This window comes from Calonectris borealis, chromosome 10, assembly GCF_964195595.1.
Source record: "Calonectris borealis chromosome 10, bCalBor7.hap1.2, whole genome shotgun sequence".
NCBI classification, from domain to species: Eukaryota; Metazoa; Chordata; class Aves; order Procellariiformes; family Procellariidae; genus Calonectris; species Calonectris borealis.
In genome coordinates, this window is record NC_134321.1 from 7524075 (window position 1) to 7546305 (window position 22231).

General features: G+C 39.3%; 1 protein-coding gene across 10 annotated transcripts in view; it reads right to left on the reverse strand.

The window, feature by feature from the left end:
• Nucleotides 1-22231, reverse strand: part of SLC25A26 (solute carrier family 25 member 26) — an 88745-nt gene that overhangs the window by 48157 nt on the left and 18357 nt on the right. For 9 of the 10 annotated variants that reach the window (XR_012674971.1, XR_012674972.1, XM_075158683.1 and 6 more), the window contains 2 exons: nt 20111-20215; nt 18656-18703 (listed from right to left, as the gene is read on the reverse strand). Coding sequence is in view for 8 of the 10 variants with exons in the window: in XM_075158683.1 (XP_075014784.1) it covers nt 18656-18703; nt 20111-20215 (153 nt within the window). In the remaining 2 variants the exon portion in view is untranslated. The remainder of the gene's footprint in view (nt 1-18655; nt 18704-20110; nt 20216-22231) is intronic. The other variant, XM_075158684.1, reaches the window with a different exon arrangement.

The following is a 22231-nucleotide window of genomic DNA, read 5'->3' on the forward strand; positions in this document are numbered from 1 at the left end:
AGTAGCTATCTGTGTGGTTGCTGGCCAGGCCATCAGTGGGTACGCACAGGCAGGCAACCAGCACACGGATGCCTAGGGAAGCGCCCCGGCATCTGTTACCACTTGCTCAACCAACAGCTCAGCACTGTAGGAGGGAGTTTTTGGGGCCATGAAAGCAGAGCTTGAGTCAGCGCAATAGCAAAAGCAGAGGCGCTGTGGATTACAGGTCAATAGGAAAACTTCAGTAAAGAAAAGGTACTATGGCCTTGAGAACAGGATGCTGGTCATATATTGCACCATGTGCAGAGATGACTAGGTGAATGTACAGGGAAGGCAGTATGCATGCAGCTAAACAGCCTTTCAGAATTTCCTACAGAAAACAGAACCATCCAAAACACAGTGGGGGGAAAACCACACATGAAACAACAAATAAAACAAAAAGCCACTGCAGACCTGTGTAAATAAATGGCGAAGCTGCTTAAACCCCAAGGATTTCTGGTTTGCGGTGCTGGATTAAAGAGTAAAGCGAGAGCCTAAGAGATTCTGCCTGTATTCTGCTCTCAAAGGAAACATAATGCACAAAAGAAAGATTGGCAGCAGAAAGAAGATCCAGTGTTTGGGCATCAGTGTACAACTATTAGAGCTGAAGTGCTCTTTAATAGGGTTCTCCAACATATAGCCTCTGTGGGGAAGCTCTGGAGACCATTTACAGAGCCCTTTCCAAGCTCAGGGCACCACATAGTCTTTCTTGGCCACAAATTGTTATCTCTGGCCGTTTAGGATGTGTTCAGAGTCCTTAGTCCTCCCGAGGAGATGGGGAAATCTGTGAGGCCAATAGGCCAGCAGACATCTGAGGAACAGCTGCTGAGAACTTCAGAAGTTCCAGGGACCTTAAAGTTGATTAAAAATAGAAATAATGTAATCAAGGTCACATTTCTCCTCAGAAAGAAGGAATTCTTTTTAAATACACAGTATTTTGTTACAGTAAAAGTACTCCCTGTGTTGGCGATTCACGGGCCTTGAGAAAATTAGTACTTTAAGTTGTTCTAGGCCATCCCATTTCAAGATCATCATTTCCAAGGGGACTGAGAGATCACACATTAACCTCAGGAAGTGGTCCCATGTTTCAGTGTCTGCCCCACAACCCAGGCAAGATCTTCCAGCTACCTACTTCGCACAAAATTCACATTGGATCCTTGAGCTGGCTTCTTCCTACCAATATTACCCAGCTCTGCTCCCTTTTTTAATTAAAAATGGGGGGAAATTCCAGAGAAAGGAAATTTAGCAATGGGAATAGTTCCCTTATACACACAAGAGACGTTTCCAACTCATATACTTAATAGTTAAGGAGCTAAGCCAGATTTAAGCACTTAAGCAGCCTTACTTGTTTCTGGAAGTACTAAGCTCCTTTCCCACTGTTAGTGGGAGCTCTGCATGTCTGGTGGGTTTTGGGAGAGCATGAAGGTAAAATGAAATCACAGGTGAGAGAACACATTCTTTTCAGGTCCCTTAGTAATACACAGGATTCCTGTGGCCTGAATTAGTTAATTCCTACACTGCTGGGACTGTCAAGAAAACCATGTTTTGCATTCCCTTCTTTATGTTCCCTTCTGGTGAAGTAAATTAACAGAAGAGGTTAGTTTGTCAAACCACGGATATTCATGTGCTTAGCTGAGAGTCATCACACTTGGTGGTCTGGAAATTTTTAAAAGGACATAGAACTAAACATGAGCTGGACAAAACAAGGAAAGGTACTTTTAGTCACTCCGAGCACAGAACACAAACAGACAGATTGAATTTTCCTAGCATTAGCCGCAATAAATACATCCCAGGGCATGAGGGGTGACGGAGCAGTGGAACAAGGAGGTATTCTTGACTGATTTTGAAGGTTTTGTTTGTGCCCAATGGCTTAAGAAATTTGTTCATCCTTCCTTGAAGACTACATTTGTAATGCTGCACCATTGCCGGGGTGAGTCAGAGGTTAAGTTACTGGCCGGATAAATTCCAACAGCACAATTTATGTTCACCTGACCCGTGGATCTGTGCAACATATTGACTCAGACGTTAGAGTAAAACAAAGGACTAAAGATCTTTTTCATCTTGCCTTTCACCACTCTGAACATGGCACGGCCCTGTAGGATCTTGGGCAGAATTCTCTCCCCATGGTTTGCCAACCCCAAACATTTATTTTTAACTAGTTCTTCCTCACTCAAATTGTTGTTTTCCCTCATTTATTTTCTCTCGCAGGCATCTAGAATATCTAGGCAAGGTGAGTTTGCTCTCAGTCACCATGCGGTGACTCAGAGGCCATGGCAGTTCACCAGCCTCTTAAATCACACAACTACACTGCCTTCTTCAAACGCCCTCCTAAAATTCTGAATCAAGCATCAACAATCATGAAAGAGGCTCTAAAAAGTACAGGAATGAAAATAAACACATCAGGGCTCTTTTGCTGGCTGGTGTTTGGAACTTCACCATAGCATCTAGTTCACTTCTCAGACATTTTTTCCATGGTTGCTAGATGTATACACCCTTCTGTTTTTTAAAAGCAGCTCGTATTTTACATATTCACATCAGTCAGAGATGTGGATCATAAAAGGCACAGTGAGAAGACACAGTAACATCCAAGTTTATCCAGAGAACATTTATCCACTAGGCACATTCATATCGTCTCTCAACAGAGCGTATGACATGTATCATAACATCAGGCAAGGGAATGCTTCAGTGATTTGTAGAGGCACCGTGAGCTTTATTCTTCTTCCAGTCAATGACAGTTGAGGCCAGAAGTGCCTGACCTGCCACAGAAATTCCTGCGCTTAGTTTCTAATTGCATTCTTTCAGAAACTACATGTTCTGAAAATAACAGTTAATACCATTAAATACTCAGAATAAGCATCTCTCAACTATCTAAAATTCAAAATGAACAGACTAAACACACATCTAGACTTACAACCAAAGTGAAAAAACAATAGAGAGCATTGGTGACAGAGCTGTGAATCCAAAATGAAATTCCTCCTCATTACTTTAAGATGAAGTGTTAGCACTCATAGAAAACATGCATATATTTCAGAGCATCAAAAAGGGTAAATAAATTGGGAAAAAAAAGAATAACTAAAAAATGCATAAAATATAATCTTGTGGGATACAGTTTTGATACAAATATTAGAGACAACCAAAAGAGGAATAATGTTCTGCAGAATCTAATTCTACCAAATCCCAGAAGCTTCAGATACTAATTTACAAAACAAATCCTGCTGAGATTCAATCCCAAAGCCCTCACAGAAGCACCCCTTTTACCTTCTCCGAGCAGCCCTCATTGTCCTTCCGCTCTTCATCATACCCTTTTAGCCAATGCCAAGCCCAGTGAGCCCATCTCTTCCCAACTGGCCAAGCCAAAATCTTCAGCTCGAACAACCAGCTGAGCAAAATAAAAATTAAGTAGCTCGTGATGATATGAACTATTCAAGCTAAAGCTAAAAAGTAAAATTTCACTGAGTCATTTCTCTTAGAAAATGCAGAGTCTATCAAAACTTCTGAAAGAATTAAAAACACAAAGACAGATGGTCCCTGCAGTGGCGTTCTCTCTTCGTTTTTAAAAGCCAGTACAGAAACCAAAGGCCTTTAGATCTGGCAAGAAAAAAACACCACACTGAAAGCATCCACAACCATTTCTCACGTTGAAGATTACATTTGCTACCGATTTCCTTTCTGCAGAGTGTTCCCTTTGCAAAACACAAGGCCCTACAGCCAGCCAGAGCACATGACAAGAACCCACAAGTGTCCATAAGCAAGTGCAATGCTCCCAAAGGGAAATCAATGGAGATAAGAAAGCACAAAATCAGTTGAAAACTCTTCCTCCCATTGTCAGGTTTTGACCAAGTCTAGAATTAAACACAAGACCTTACACAATACTAAGAGCACCAATTCCTTTCACTGCACCTCAATGTTCTCGCTGTTGCCACTCCTCAGGTTTTCCTTGTTTTCTGCTGTTTTCTTTTTCGTGATAGCTCAGCTGAATTTTGATGTCAACTCTTTCTCTCATATCACCCTATATCTACATACTTCAGGGTTCTTCGGATGTGTAAAGCCTCCCCCCCCACACCGACATGGAAGTGAAACTTTCTGCCAAGCACAGCAGGTGTGGGATGAGGTTCCAAAGCTGCCAAGAATTCTCATGGTGAGAATTTCTCTTTCTGAAACATCTTCTCTGCCCATAGCTTTGTTAGCTATTCTGCTCGTTATTAATTTTTAGACAATGAACTGCAATGTTCAAAAAACTCTGCAACAGAAGTGAGGGACCACCATGCAGTCACCCTGGAGAAGCCTCTGCCACACAGATCTGGGAGACACATGGTCTTCGGTTGTGCCCCAACTTGTCGGCCCACAATTCTGCTGAGAGGGAAGTCAGCAGGAAAACACTGATGGGAACATGATTTGACCCACAAAGATTAAAAGTTTATCTGTGTAAGATGATGTTTTGCAAGGCAGGATACAGAAATAAATAAGGGCATTTTGGAGGAGAGTCTTGAAGGGAAAGATAAATGGGGAATAAGTAGGAAGGATTATTCGTTTTCCGAGATAATAAATATAAGCTGCCCCCCCCCCCCCCCCAAAAAAAAATCAATCATTGGTGTAAGAAATCTGAGGCAGCTGCGTACATTTAAAAGGGTTAATGTAAAAGTTTGGGACTTGTAGTACCTAATTCTACAGTCGTTTTTGTTGGGGGTGCTGGTAGGAACAAGGACTCACTGACAGGAGGTTGAATGCTTGCCTTTTAACAGCTGCCACCTGTGAGCCCGAAACACTGCAGGGCACTTTTCCTCCCGACTTCCCTGAGGATTTCACATCTGGCCCCAAGGAGAGACAAGACACTGGACTGGACAGAACACGGGTCTGATCCCGTCAGGCAAAGTCTAACTTGCCTGCTTGGGTTTTCTCATCTGCCACCCACAGAAATAAATGCTCCAAGTGTGAGGTATCTGGCATCTTATCAAGGGACTATAAACAGAAAAGAGACAGGGTTGCTTAGAAAAGGTTGTTTTTCAGCTAAGTTTCAAGCTTAGGGATTTTTTGGGGGGATGAAGAGTTGCAGTGAATTTTCACTGAGTACAAAGTTGTATATTAGGGGTTGTGTAAGACAAGAACTTTATCTCAGTAGACCCCAAAGCACTATGAAAACAACTCTTAAGCGTTTAGAGTGTAGAACTCAGGTAATTACACTAACCATGCAGCAGAAAAAAAACATTGCACTACCGCTGAATGCTGAACTTTTCTAAGCAAAACACTGGGAGCTAAATTAGAAGCAATGGAGTTACTCAGCTGGAAAGCTTATGGTAAAACACTGAGAAGCCATAATTCCCCACATTCCTTTGCTACCAAGAAATCATACAGCCCTTTCACAACTAACTGATAAGCCCAGAGGTAGTGCATTTAATGAACTATTGAACAGAAATGTTGCTTATTGAACTAGGTCAGCACCTGTGTATATCTTTAAAGAGTAACAAATACAGCCTAGCCTGTCTGGTTATCTCCAGCTACTGTCTGCTAGCTGGCACATCACAGTTCAAACCACCGCAAAGTTCAGAACTGGGAAAAAGGCTGCTACGTGCAAGCTACAGCAGGGAAAGGAGTTACTGAAGTAAGTTACTGCATGGTGTAGTGAAAATAAACCTTCGGTTCACTTGTTTTATACTGCTGAAAGAATAAAGGAAGACACCCATTGCCATCGGTTATAGAGGATCTGCAATACAGGAGATGGTTGCTTTTGACTTCATAAAGCATCTGCTGATGTAGTCTGGGGTGCACATTAAGACAGAAATGTTTGCTGCTTCTCTTAAAACATGAAGAATGAAAAGAGCTATCTTTGGTAACTTTCTCTATGAAATCTCAAAACATGAATAGCTTTATTAATGTGATTCAAAACTGTAAGTAGAAGTGAGGTCTATATGTAAAAGCAAAAGTCATGAATGCGTTTGATGTATTTTAAGTAAGGCACTGAACTGCAGTTGTTATTTACAGATCAAAGAAGCTCCAGCAGTGTCCTGAAACAATCTAAGTGAGAAATGCCAAAATCTGATTTCATCCATGTCCATATGTTGCTTTGAACTCATAATTCACAGAATTGGTCACTATATTGAACTAATTATCAAGCTTAACGCTTGCCAATTTTGATGGCTGTGCTGCCTTATAAAAAAGTCAGGTTTGAAGGGAAGCAGAATGATATATTGGAAGACATGCAGCCTTTATTGAAATCTGCAGAGGAAAAGCAATGAATATACAAAAAATACCCCCTCCCTCCAAAAAACCAAACATAATTTATTTTTCTAAATGGTTGCTGAGACACACATTAGCAAAATAAATAGTTTGCATTAACCAATACATATAAAAATGAAGTGGTTAATTCCTCCTCTCCCATAGGAAAAGTTTCTTGTAACAGATAAGTGAATTGTAACAGTTAAGTGAAAAATATCTATGCTATCTAAAAATCTAATGAGGACATATATTGTACATGGAAGTAAAATTAAAACAATTCCACAGCACAGCCCAATACATTTAAATAAAAATACTAGTAACGGTTAAAAGAAATACTGAGAAAGTATTTCTGCAGGCAGGAATAGATAAGCAAAGTGTGTTCTGATATCAGTAACGACTTTAAAAATTACTTTTTTGCCAATTAGTTACAGTGGTTGGAAATGACCACAAACATTGGTTTGCCAAAGAAGTGATTTCAGGAATCACACAGCTTAGGCTATAATTAAAAAGCAATCTATGGGAAATAGGTTATTACCAGTATTTAGCAGCTAATTTGTTAGTTAATGCCTTAAGAAAGCTCTCCTTTGATTGCAGTGGAGGGGGGAACAACTTCAAGAGGATTATTTGCTATTAAGACTTGTACTCAATTGTTGAGAATGCTGATGTGCTCCTGCAATTACAATTGCATAGCAGTCACCAGGAAAGCTAGATGGATTCAGCCTGTGCTGCAGCCAGCAATTCACATATGCAGGGCAGAAGTTTTAAGGACAATTCGCAGAGTACCCACGCAAATGTGTGTGTTTGTTAATTAATAGAGGGGTGCAAGCTGAATGTTCCTTGATGCCAATCACACATTTTATTTTATTATCACTCACAACAATGCGGGTTTTTTCCCCCCTATATTCTTTAATTCTATTTCTCAAGGAGCAATCACATAACTGCTGGAGTCTCTGGATAGCATTTTTCATCAAGATAGTGTGATACTTCATTTGTTTTTCCTTCTGACAAAAAAGAAAATACAAAAGATATTTTCTGGCAAGTTCTATGAATACCATATTTAAGTCACAGTACTGGAAATAAACATAACAGTAACCTACAAATATATTCCATGTACTGACAAGTTATAATCGACTCAAAGCTACCATCACTTGCTACTATCTCCTCTACTAATTACTGTCCTGATCAGCAGGACAAGGAATTAAACACCTCACTAACCCCAGACTTAACGGCAGTCACAGGAAACGTAACCTACAAACTTCTAGGTAACAAGACAGAGGGAAAAAATCCAAACTCACCCATATTTATGAATTGCTTTTCCTACCAATACTACCTCTTCAGACTCTTATTACCATATTCCAATTGCAAAGACTTTCCTAAAGCAAAAGCTGTGAATAAAAATATATTTAACAACATAATTGAACCTAAGGCATACTTTCTATGTAAAAGTTGGTTTGGGGAGCTGTAGCCCAGCTAACACAGAACCTCAGAAAGCCTCCAGCTGCAGAGCAAAGCAGAGGCCCATTAATCATATTTATCAAGATTGTCTACCCTGGCTTTCATGCAGTTAGGGGAAATGTGCTATTCTACTTCAGCAACAAGGAGCAAGGCTAAAACAAACTGACCTAACCGCATGGGTCATTTCCAGAAATAGAAAGTATACTAGCAGCACAGCTGTACAGGCCAGAGCGCAAAATGCTGGGAGGGTTGGAGAAAAAGGGGAAAAAAATCCACCCAAAACTTGTGAGGTATGTAGCCAGTGGCAAAATTATATGGGGCCAAATTTTGCTTTAATTGGCATTCAGTACATTTAAAGTCAGCAAGACAAGATTCAGCTAAGTGTCTGATGGTCTTACATTTCATAAGACTCTTAAAATGTTTTCTTGCACTTCAGGATTTCAGCAAAAGCAAGAATGAAGCAGATAACCTCCTGCTGAAGCATGAGCATATTTTTTATTCTGATATGTATGGATACTTCTTTATTTGCTCTTCTCTTTTTAAGTTAAGAGACTGTACAACGTCAAATGCAAACACAGAATACAATATACTAGCTGTTCTCCCAAGGAAAGCAGGGGTAGTATCCTGACTTACATTTCTCTTTTTTGGGGGGTTTGTTCTGTCTGAAAGAGCACTGAGAGGCCTCAGTTTACTCATGACAGGAATTCATCCATGTCACATTGTGCATCACTAGCAGCCTTTAACTGAGAAAGATTCACGCCTGGGATAGCCAGATCTGGCAGAGTGACCCGAGCATTGCTGTACCTGCAGCATGATGCCAAAACTTTCAGGCCAAGCTCTACTTTATTGTAGCTAGACCTGCTGGCTTTGAAAAGCAAGAACACAATTTTCACATATTCAACCAGCATCAAAAAGAAAATTTGCAGAGCTTACACTTTATTGGCTTCTATAAAATTAACAGAAAAATAAAAGTGAGATAAGAGCCTGCTTTAATAACACTACTTCCATCTGCAGTATACAGACCAGGCCTGCTTTGCCTACATTTCTATAAAAATAATGAATAATGAAAATCACGTTACCACCATGCTGTTCCATGGCCCACATGCATTTCCAACTACATACAAAGTGACATGGTATTCTCAAATTAAGGTGCACACCACATGGGGATTATCCCAAAGATTATAAAGCTTATTGTATTTTTCTGAAAACAGATAAGCTAAAGAAATGCAGAATCTTGGCAAAAACTGACGCTAAAATAAAATTTAAGATAGCTTACTACATAATGTATGAAGTCTCAGCATGGACACTGTAATATGTCATGAATATACAACCTCCTTTCTCTTCTTTATGATCACATAGGCATTATTCCACTGAGCAAGAATACATGGGGAATGCTACAGACCTTATTCAATCAATTCATATCAAATGAAAACCTAGCCAAAGTTAAAAAATAGGAATCCATAAAATCATTCCCAAACTAAATCTCACTCAATTTACTCACACAAGTTAGTCCCAGGAAATTCAATGGGACTAGTCCCCAGAGTCAAATAAAATTAATAGCATTTCAAATTTTATGTTTCCTTTGCAACTGGTTTAAGAGGTAGGGTTAAAGCAAAGTCAATTCCAAGATCCACAGGTCATCCTAAGATTAGATCCCTTGCAATAGGCATTTCCTTGGCCTGGCACTGCAGCAATCGCAAGCATTGTGTGCCCTCTAGCGTATGACAGCTTGTAGGACTGAAGTCAATATGCCCATAGCAAGGAAGAAACAGAAGAAAGGTCACTGTGCTCCAATTTTCCTTTTTTTTTAAATAGAAGCAAAAGTTCCCATGCCCAAAATTAACTTCTTTTCCCTTAACCAGCCGAAATGTTTACCATAAGGATTGATGGCTAGTGCACTCCCAAAATTTCCCTTTAAACAAGCTAGGAATCTTGTTTCATCTATTCCATTAGCCAAAACCAGCCAAATCTGGCCCTGAAAATACTCTGAAGCTAGGTATGACTTTCAGTATTTTCTTTTTAGGGGTCACTTCTCCTACACTCAAAACAGTGGAATCAATTCTTATCTCCTGCAAGATAACAATAAACTAGTCTTTCAAAAAAATTGAAGTATGATAGGTATTAAGCACTTGCAAGAACTGTTCTTGTAGCAGACTCTCACAAGTGCCTCTCTAGCCATGCTTCCAAACATTATTATAACTGTGATAAGTTATATAAGCTCTCTGCCACAGATCTGGTTTCTTTTTCACACCTTCACCATAACCTTTGGGTTTCAGATTTAACTTTTCAGTTTCGTATTTCTCAGTAGATGCCTAATACTTATTTATATGTATTTATACATACATATTATATGTAATGTAAACAAGTAACAGAGCAAGTATCATATGCATATACGTATATTAAAAAAATCTAGTCACATGTCACTAGATGGAATTATTTATGGTCAAATGAAGGCACGATTTCAGTAGCAGCAGTCTAGATTAAAATCACTTTCCTCTCTTTTACATGCTTTAGCTACATCCGTCCAAATCTGCTGTTGTACCTACAGATGAAAGATCATGATCACTACAGTCTTTGAAAATCTGCACAAATGGTAATTCAAGTGCTAAGGTTCCCACCAAAACCAGCACCACTGACAGGCGCGTTATTATGGATACATGCAGACCTGAATTTTCATATTGAGGATATGGATGACAGATTCCTAGACTCAATGCTGGGATGATTTAAGAGGAGACCCCAACTGCCTGCCTCACTCCACTGCCAGAGGTCTCCTACTTCCCCTGTACCAGAACCAGCAGCAGCTAGTGTATGTCAGGCCCTCCTCTGAACTCCAGCTCAAAGCCCACTGCTTTGTGCTACTTTGATGTAAACTACAGAGGTGCTAAACTCCCCGGAGAAAGAAGGGGACTCTCCCAAACAAATCACTAGAGCTCATGTGTCAATGCTCTCAAACCTCCCTCTTGCTGAACTATTTCAACAAGCTACAGAATATGAAAACATCATCTTTCTGATAAAAGAGAAGGCAAGATGACAGCCACCACTCAGTTTGCGGCTGGAGACTCGCAAGTGCTCTCAGTCACTGCCAACCTCAAGGGCAAGCAGAAAGCAGACAGCCTGGGCTCCTGCTCCCACACCAGCCCTGCTCCACAGAACTCTCGCTGTACCCTCAGGTCCTCTAGTGCATCTTCTCTTGACCAGAGCAGACACTTGGGTCTTGTGTGTTAAAGCAGAACTGCTGGTTGAGATAACATCATACAAGGAATTTTGGGGAAAAAGCTTTTGATCTTGGATTGCCGATTCTTTTAACTGTGCTTCTGCTTTTTAGCAGATGTAGAGAAACTAGGTATTAGCAGCCCAGTATGAAAACCAGATAATTGCTATTAATACTGACAGCAATGTGATTCTGCCAGTGGAAGTCTTCCACTGTAAAAAATCATGTTTTGGTCTACTTCAGGCAAGAATTTCATCCTTGACAGACAGTCCTGTACATTTAGGAAATTGCTAAATTGCTTGTTGTTCCAGACCAATCACACACATTTACAGGATTAGTTGCTTCAGAGAGTACAAGACCATTGACAAGGTATTATTAAAAACAGTACCATATTTTACATATACATGCATCCATATGTCTCTTTGTATATGAACAGATTTTATATAAACAGATACACCACACACATATCTTTTTAGGGTCAGAGAATTACCCGCTTCAGCATAGACACAGAGAAATTGCTTCACCCACAAATGAAATGCGGTCTTCACCAGATACAGCCCGGCAACCCTTCAGCCATCGGCAGGATTACTCTACAACTTAGTGAAACAGGAAATCTTGTCTCCCACTGAGAACTACAGAAAGAATTTAGACAGACAAAATACAGTTGCCCATAGTGGAATGTATCTGTGGAATTAAAACTAAAAGTCACCACTCAGCCAAAAATGCCATAAATTTTTGTTTGATTCTTTCTTCTTTGCTTTTAAACAGTCACAAGAGTTAAGGCCAGCTAAATTTTACAGAAGTAGGCACAACTGTCTAATCCCATTAGAAATGTAGTGGCTTCCCCTGATTTCAGTGTCATGCTATCAGGGTACAACGACTGAAGAATCAAATCATTCCATTCATTCTAATACCCTTAGTTTGCCCTGGAAAGCTTTTTTTTTTAAAAATACCTCTTATAATCACTTTGATTTGCTACTTAGTACTTTTACTATTCTAAGCCTTTCTCCTCCTTTTAAAATAAGGACTCTCACTCTTGGTGCCTGCCCTCCCTCTTGTCCTACCTTCTCATCAGGGAAAGAGATGCTTTTTCTGTGTTCTCCTTCATGAGGGATTTGCAGCCACTTTCTGATCCTTAATTTTATTTAGGTGAGGAAACAGAGTGGGGAAATTCACGTTCTCCACTGGAGACAGCATGTGGAGCATGTTCTTCAAACCATTGTGAAACATGTAAAAATCAAAAGCAATCAATTTAAAGTACATAGTTCTTAGGTTATTTAAAATTTAAAAAAACAACCAAACAAAAAAAAACAACAAAGAAACAAAAATATATCACAGCATGAAGAAAACCAGAACAAAGTTAGGCGTTTTCTTCTTCCCAACTTGTTCTTGCCTAGAGTGTTGCTACTGACCCACAAAACATATTGCTACACCATGAATGCTGCAGAAAACATCACTTGCAAAAATGCTTTAGTAAGCTGCCTAGAGAATGTATGGAAATAGTATCTCTATTTCAAGCATGCCGTAGAATATGCTTCTTGCAAGACTCTGCTTGCATACACATTCATTTGGAAAGCATCTGCATTATCAAATCACATAAGCCATTTTTAGTGCATATAGTTTTCAAATTGTTTTTTCTGTTCAGAGACTCTAGATGCAAGGCTGTAGTTTTCAAAATACAGAAACACTCTGCATATATGAAATTATTTTCATCTGAAGATATCCACTGATGTCAGACAGATGAAAATAATTGCATGCTCCATTGGTAAACTGCAAATCGATGGCAGCAAGGACGGCTGCATTCTGCTCCTAACCAGTATATATGTATACTGCACCTAGCCTGAGAAAGAGAGAATGTTCAACCGGAAAATCTGAGATCATTGCACATGCTTGACCAAAAAAAAAAAAAGAAGACATCCCCTCCCCCCCAGACTTCAACAAGGAATTTGCTTTAGGTCTCTGTCCACCCTGGCCAGTTTATTTGCCATTCAGGTACATCACAAAACCTATTTCCCACAACTGGTGAATTAGAAAAAGCAGGGTTATTTTGTGATCTGTAAAAGTAATTTATAAGTGCTTTTTGAGATCTCCATTTTCATTTCCAAGCACTATTCCAGCGTTTGCAGGGAGAAGGTAATGAGCATAGCCTACAACAATGAAGGACAGTTATTCCTTTTGTCCATTTATCAGCGTTCCAGGTCATGAGCTAGGATGTGCCCGAGCCCATATCCCAGAGCATGGACTTGTCTCCTGCTCTTACCCCACAAGAATTACCTTTAACCCTCATACACCTTTCAAAATGAAAATCCTTTGAATATAGATATCTAGAAGGATACAAGTGTACAAGTGATACAAGAGCTGATACAACTCCAGTGATAGGCTTTCCAAGACAGAGTAGTGTTAAGGAGAGGGGGGGAAAGCAGGGACTTATTTTTCAACTTTCCTCCCATTAATCATGTCACATAACTTCTGCACAATTTTCCACATGGCACAGACTAGCTAGTTAATCCATTTTACAGTTCCTGTCCCTTTCATGAGACTGTTGTTGTTCTATATGGAAACACCCAAGCTGGTTGCTCAGTAAAAGTCAAAAACCCAGTGTTACGGATCCTGGCAAATTCCTGGTTAAACCTAACCTATCTAAAATCGCAAAATAAAATAAAGCCAGCTCAGTTGTCCAGAAGGTAACAAAAGACAGATACTGCACATATTTCATTAAGGAGGATGTTTATTTTTCCAAATATTGTATTAAGATAGTGTCCTGTTTGCCTATTCCTATCGACATCTGCTCTGTAATACACAGAGAATGATAAAAGATCAAAGTTGTAATTGTGCAAGTAAAAGAATGTATTAATAACATTCTTTCTGTCCTACAGCTGCAGAGATAAACTTAAAAAAACCTCTAACAGCTAGTAGAACAGGATATTTATATAAAGATGTCCTAACAAAAGAAAAGCATGCAAAACTACCTCTAGTGGATAAACAAACTAGGCTCCCTGTTTGCAGACTGTTCCGTATCGAGCTCAGCCCTCAGACATCCCCTCCCTCCCTCAGTCAACAAGGTCAACATATCTCAGCTGGGTTTCACATTTTTATACAAACCCTTCTCAGCATCCTTTGTTCACTGACCCTTAAATTTAGGAAAATGCAGCAGGTGTGCCTTTAGGGCCCATTTTGCTGCTAGTTGCTTTAGATTCCCTCTCCCAGGTACTAAGTCATTTAAGAAGGGGTTTTTTTGTTGGTCTTTTTTCTGCTAGCTCCTTCTTCGTCTGCACAGGCTGCACTGCGTATCCACCATATCCCTTTCAATACACACATTATAACAGGACACTAGTTCTGCAGCATATATGTAACTCTCCTCAGGAGACATTACGACTTCTTGGCTTTCTGAGGTTGGGAAAAGCCTGAATTTGTTGCCTGTTTGTCACACTGCTGCCGCTCATTAATGCAACAGCATACTTTGAACTAGCTGTCCTTCTCCCCCCCAAAATTAATATAGCATGGAGTGCTCTCTCCCTCCCAAGACAGCAGTAGCTGCCTTTATCCACTTAGGGCTCCGACTTGCATACATTGAAGAGAAAAAAAAAACAAACAAAAAACCCCCAAACCAACCCACAACTGTACTAACTTAAAAAACTAGGACTCCCAAATGTGATGACTAGGCTATCTCACTGAAAATAAGATCAATAGCATGCTGTACAAAATTTATCAGTAGTTTTCTTTCAAATTCAAAGCTCTGAGATGAGTTCTGAAACAACATTGTCAAGTAAAGCATCATTACCACCTCTACATGAATGGAGGCCACCACAAGCAGAAAGCCTGAATTGTCTCTGAAAAGTCAAGAGGCAACACAGAGGACAAGCTTACTCAGGGCTACCTGAACAGCAAAGACTGACTTTTGAAAGCGACTCAGTCTCCTTTCAAGACATCTGTGAATTATAAAGAGCCAGTTGTCCTCCATCCCCTTTGTCTTTCAGGAAGAGTTTAATATTAATTTTAGCTCCTTTTGAATCTACTTCTGGGCTAGGGCCCAGTCCATCTGCAATATTTTTAAAAGTGACAAATTAGATTAAAAACACACAGAACACCCACTCAGGACTCACTCAATTCTTCCAAACTATGGCAACTCATGACAGAAGGGACACTATAGTTAACCGTGGCACTGCTTGTGCAAAGCTGCAACCTGCACACAGACACACAGAGGGTGAAGTAACTCACTGTATAGCAAGCTATTGTACACAGGGAAACTAGACAAGGCACTTCCTTCTCTTTTGTGTTGTTCTCTCATTCATAATAATGTCCTTTAAGACATCTGCTAGAGTCCTGTAACATTAATGGAAATGGAAAAGCTCCAACGGGAACTCAGGGGTTTCTCTCTTTTTCCCATGAAGTGAACATTATGGAATTTTAACAGATGTTCTACTTGGTCATAGTTAATAAAATGAATTATGCAGGAATTAAAAATCTGGCTCCATTTGCTTATATAAGATCTCAGCAGCAGAACTACATTCCCATTAAGAAATTCTAGAGGATTTACAGTGGATTTATAGTCCGCCTCTCCCTTGTTACAAGATGGCTGGAGATTTTACAAATGAACTTGTCTCTGTTGTTGAAAACATGAATAAATTTACCTGTTCATTGACTGTTCTTAGTAGCATGATCCAGTTTCCATATCGATGCACACTAGTACACTACAACCATAGGAAAGGACAATCCTCACTTGGATTTGCTTTGGAAATGACATCATGGGAATTCCACGTCGTTTCACAGCCTCCGATTTCTGCCATTTATTCAAAGTCTCATTCAGCAACCTAATAACCATACTCCCACTTTGTGCTTTATCACAAAAGCTTTCCTCTTGAAGCATGGCTGTCTCTTTTGGGCTACTACTGCCAACAGAATGATGCACTGTACCTCACTTCCCTTTCCATTTTAGCATTAGTTCAGTGTAACTACATCAAAGGAAGATGTAAAGACCAAAATGTGAGATGTGAGAGAAGAGGCACCAAAAAGGAGGTAGGTGAAAGAGTCATAGCCAAAGCTTCCAAGCATTGAGGTTCACTCAAAAAAAGTTATTTCCAAAAGCATTACATATTTAGCCATCTTCTTTCTCTTCTAATATTCATCTGTACAGAAAGTATTCCAATGAGAAGATAAAGGGGATAAGTGAAAGAGTGAAATCAAAAATGAAGGATGAAACAACTACCTTGCACCAGAACAAAAGCAGCACAGCAGCTAATGCAAATTACATGGAGCAGAATAAGGCTGTCTTGAAACATCTACTATGCTATAGCAAAAAGACGAGGTTTTAACATTGCACTCCCTTTATAATCAGACTAATTTTCACTTAAGCCCAAGCAACTGGCAAGCAGATCTCTGTCCAGGCACTGAAATCTGCTTTATGTAATAAAATTTTATCCCGATGCAACAACTAAAATTAACCTTTCTCAAATTCTGGCTCAATAATTTTGCCAGTGCAAGAATATCATCATCTGAAAAGCATCAATATTCCAAGCCTCCTCCAATTATTCTTTTTTTAAAATGAAAAATCATGCATTGAAGCCCCTCTCTCCAAAAATCCCACTCCACTGTAACTAAACAAAGGGCTTCGTGTAAGTAAAGAACCAAAGCATGTAAACAAACTCTGTAAGTATAAAAGACAGCTGGAATTAAATTTCAGTCTATATATGCTATGCAGCTACCTGGGTGCGTCCAATAATGAATTAATACAGATTTTTATCTGAAAATAGAGACTTTCCCTAAAGGAAAAAATGTACTTAGAGAAGGAAAAATACCAAGATTAAATGTCAGGCTTACAACAGTTCCAGCTGAAGGTTCAGTATGCTGTTCTTACTCGAGTGGATATTGCTTTACAATATTTAGTGTCAGAAAAATGCAATGATCTTAACAGTGTTAAATTCAAAGATTTTTTTTTTTAAACATCACCTATGATTTGTTTCATTTTGAAGAGAAAGCACATTTCATTTGGTAATCATTTATTTCTCATTCTATTGGACAGATTCTCCCAAAAAGCAATACTTCAACTGAAATCAGTTCTGAGGGATCTTTTATGAATATACATAATGGAGAGGACCCCCATTAAATTTCCAACAAAGTGCTGCCATTTTGAGTAAACAAAGTTATCTCAGCAGGGTCACACACTATGCCATGAATATGGTCTGCAAATTAATTACCACCCTGACATATGTCAAAACAAATTTTAAGGAGAACGGCACCCAGTAGTAACCATGTGTTTTATCTACCTGTTAGTATGCAAAATCTGTATTCAGTGGGATCTAAATTTATCATTTATTCAGAACCCCTCAGAGAAATCAAAATGATTCGTTGGCCTTTTTTGCCCGTCTCCAAATGAAATCTGAGTGAATAACATGTGTTTAGTGAGCCAGAAAATAAGTACAGGACAAAGCTATGGTGGGGGTTACGTTTCAGAAAAGCAGGTGTCCTCTCTGCACAAATAACTGATTTTTTAAACATCAAAACTGCTAGAATAGACTGCAGTGCATTATCATTTGTCAGCATTTTAAGGAACACTACATTTGGTATTTCTTATTTTAGGTAATATCCATCTTTATTCCTTAACTGTAACAAGAGCTGGCTAACATAACTGTCCTAAAAACAGTTTTCAGCACGAAGGCAGGCTTTTAAAAGCAGAGCTATTGAATGAAGGCTTAAAAAGCCCCTGCAACTGGCTTTATTATCAACGACAACACAGCCAACAGATCTGATCCTGTGTCTAAAAAACAAAAGAAGCAAAGATCCAAACCTAGTTTACTCAGTTGATTCATACAAGGAGAGGACAAACCCACACTGAACACAGTAAGTAATCACATTGAATACAGGAAGTAAAGAACCCTTCCTGGACAACAGCTGTTATGTCTTCATAGGAATCGAGCCTCGTCTCTTTATTTGAGGTTCTCATGGTGCAACTTCTGCTTTGTCAAAAGATTACCTCCTGGGATCTGATTCTGAAACAGTTTTAGACTGGGAGTTCATCAGTATGGTTTTCTGCTTCTTTTATAATCTGCCTTCAGTTCACACAGCATATCAAACACTTCCATGACACTAATCCTGTAATTCACAGTACGTTTATGAAGAGATTTTAGCTTAGGAACTATTTTCTGCCAAGCAGGCCAAAATATTTTTAGCTCCATTTTTTTCCCAACAGTGAAGTACTTCTGATTTAGAGTTAAGTAATGCCATATCACATCTACAGACTGGATGACTAAATGCATTTCTTTCATGCATTTTAAAAAAAAATTTAAAAAAAGAGAGAGAGCACAATCCTCCCTATATACAGATGACAGATAATCTCTTGGCATCTGCTGACAAATATATTTAAAGAAAGCCTAAATCTGTCTGTGCCAACCTTGGCCTGATGCCACCAGTTCACCATTGTTGGCATACATACTTCACATGATGCAATCACAAGACTTGAGGAAGTTTCCAGTACTTTATTTTATGGTTTTCATCATGTTAACATATACATTTCCATCCTTTTATGATTTAGCAGCAACAGAACTGAGAGACAGTACGGTAGATGACTTTTTTTATGTATCACAGGTTTTCTTAGTGTACATTATCAGTATTCTATGTAAATTACAGACTAGTAACTTATCTAGAATGAAACACACTTATGGTTAGAGCAATTGATCGCAATATCTCAATTGTACTATCTCGTTAGAAACGAAAGTGAGGCAAAGGAATCAATTAAAAAAAAGCGAAAGACAAGTGTTTTACCTCTCTTAATACTGTGCTTTTGTAACCCCGATAAAGTCCTTGAATACCCTGGAAACCAACAAAAGAAAGCATCAGCTATAGGGAATTAGTTTGCCAAAGACCACAATTTATCAGTGATTACAAGGCAAGCATTACAGTCTTACCCAGTGTCAGACCTGAACTCCTTGCAAATTGACTATATTGATTATAATATTGTATACTGTATTCCATGACTTAAAATGCCGGAGAGTTTTTAGTTCATTTCAAAGATCTTTTAACCACTGTTCAGAATAATCAGTTATAGAGAAGAAAATATACCTTACAGTTAAAATTAAAAGGGCAAGAAGGCACAAAAACACATTACTTCAAACTCTACTTGCCCAATATTTTGGTCTAGAAGTATCCACTATCCCATAAATATTTTGAAACTATTATTCTTCTGTTTAAATAGCCTATGCAAAATGAATAGGATGACAGCTTCCTATGTCCACCTTCTTAACCTTGATCGAGACCTTTTATCAAGACAAATATTTTGGATTTTTAACCAGCTGATAACATTCAAAACAATTAGATTTTTTTATAAGTGTATATAAAATTATGTTTAATATCTTATAGGCCAGATTATTCCAGTGTTTGGCAAGTCTTATGGTTCTCTGGCCAGCTACAAAGAAGGGGAAAAACATACGGTTTTGAGGGCACCAGCTTTTAGAGCAGAATGACCAAGTCAGAGAAAGAAGTTCCAGCGACCCTCTTGTGCAGGGTTATCACAATAGTTTTCATTTACAAGCAAAAAAAAAAAATCAAATGGTCATATTTATGTCTTCCTTTTCCTGGCTTTTACACATGGAAATGTGTGTAACATTTTCCCCCACAGTGTTTTCAGGAGCCACTTTCTCTTATGGAATACAACTTGAAAAATGCCCCTTGTGAGATTCAGTAAGAACAGTGGTGAACAGGATAACTACTGAAAAGATGACAAAAGCCCTTACTTTTCAAAAGTTACCAATACTGGATGAGCACTCATCTCCAGAGCTCCTACAGAGCCTCTCTGAAATGGTGCCTTTAGGACATCCCCTCCAAAGCAGGCTTCAAGAACTGGAAACCATTCAGCAAACTCTAGATACTGAGATTCAATGTTCTACTGTCCCAGACAAGGACTGTTTGCATAAATAGAAGCAGAGCTTTGGAAACTGGAAAGCTAAATCCCTTTTTTTTTTTTTAAATGTACATACCTCATATAAAAAGAGGAGGAAAAAGAGTTGTTTAGAGTGTGCATGTAAGTGCATGCACATGGGGGAGGTGGGGGTTTGGTTTCCTTAAACATAACATGCCAATCGCTTTTAACAATAGAAGAATAGACGGGAAACTGCTGGGAGAGCACAGAACTGGAATAAAGTTGTAGGAATGCTTCTGGACATGTATGGCACCGAGTGGGAAGAATGAACCAATTTCTTTGAAATTTTGCTCTGAACTCACCTCATGATACAAGGTGTGGGAGAGAATCCGGAGGGTACTCGAGGAAGGAGAAACCTGGGCCCTTTGCTTGACAACCTCAGATGGAACCCGTATGAGGCATGCAACCTGCAAAAGAACCGTACATTCAGAAAGCAATTCCTTTTGCTGCCTTACTCTTCATATAGCAGACACATTTGGAGATTGTTCCAAGTACAGAAACCTGAGAAACAAGGAAATAATTTTTGTAATTATATGAGTTGAACTTAAAAGCTGTTTATGAGCAGCTTACGTATTTGCTTTAAGAGTTATGTACTTTCTGAACACAAAATTGTACTAACAGAAAAATGGAAGTATCCTTGAAATTTTTAACTTCCAAAGCAGAAGTAGATCTGGGTGGGGAAAATCACCAACGAAACCAAAATTTTTAAGCCATCCTGTTCTTTTGGCAGCCACAGGAATTTTTCCCCCTCCACTTTCACAGATCTAAACTGGAGAGTCAGGACTTGAAGAACAAAAAATTTCTTTCCTAGGTAGTTCCTTTGTGCCCTCTAGTGACTGACAGCAAGACACACTCTGGTTAGCTTTAGATGCACACAATATATTCAAGGTTTACCTTAAAACACACACTGGATTTCATTCAAGTCGAAGCATTGGATTGATTCTTTCCTACACAATGAATTTACTAGGCAAGATAGGCCCCTGCAGCTGGATGTAATGATGTGGCTGCTGCCACAAAGCTCCAGCTTTTCTGAAAAAGCCAGACCTGGCTTTAAAATGTTTACCTGCCACTACAGCTTCAGGTAGGAGTTAAGCTTGTGTGCACATAATTTCAAGGAATGAGGATCCTGAAGCGTCAGAGAGTTACAAGCCTCATCTCTCTAGAAAATGCCTGTTTATCAGCACTTAAACTTTTAAGAAGAGTGTGTCTTCAGTTGGCCCCAGAGATACTTAAAGCAGTGGTGGGACTGGTGGCAAAACACCGGAGGCACCACAGGCCCTGACCAGATTTTTAGCCTTCCTCATGGGAAGGCTCCTTTTAGCCCATCCTCTGCCGGGCTCAGGAACACACTGCAATGAACCTGGTCCCTAGACATAAAGGTGATCACTCACCATAAAGGTGAGTACTTCAAGTCAAGAGCAACCCAGGTGAAAGCTGTCCATCTGAAGTGGGAAACCAAGCTGCTAACTCAGAAACCCACATGTGCCAAAGCGAGTTTAAGTTCAGGAATTCACTACCAGATTGCATAGAGACAGTAACTTGAGTGGTCATTTGTGGGTAACACAGTACAAGGTTTAAGTTCCATTTTCACGAAGAGACCAAGAAAAAGTCCATTATCCTGTTACATTCCTACAAGTTTACCAGACAACAATATCCAAAAGTCATTACAAACAGATCTAACTCCATGTGCTCTTCAATCCTCAGGGTCAAAAATAACAAGTGACCCCAATCTGTCAAGAAAATAAGAACTGTCAAGTTTTTTGATAGTTCAGCATAAATATTTATAGAACTTCATGCTTCATAACACTCCATGTCCTTATATTAGTTTTTTATTCCTTAAAAATATGGAGGCAGGAGGAAAGCTTTAAAAAGGCTTGGATGAAAACAATCTAGTCAATCAAGACCAGACAAAGAGCGCAGCATGGCTTCCTGACATCTGGGGTGCTGCAGTTTTGGCAGGAGAAGGGTGGCTACAAAGTAATGTCTCCATTTCCCCCAGACTACTTGGGGTGCATTCCATTTCAAATTAACTTTGATGTTTCTCCCATTTGAATTTGCGCTTACAAGGGAATCTGTGGCTGCACAAGAACAAAAACAGTGATTACATTGTGCTGTTATGAAAGGAAATACAGGCTCGTGTCACCCGGGCTGCGCTGTCATATTGGCTCCACAGGGCACTTCTGGTACTAAAAAAAGCCACGAGCTGCAACTGCCAACTTCAGACTGAACAGTGACATTTTTGCTGTACACCTGAACTTACAATATGTTACCTTATTTGTTCCTACATGTGTACCTTACTATCAATAACAATCCAAGCAGTCTTTTGATGTCAGTCAAACACAGGTCTCTAAAGGGAAGTATGCAAGATTAAGTTCACATGTGTCTTATTAGCTCACAAGGTTAAGAAAAAAAGTAACAACCTG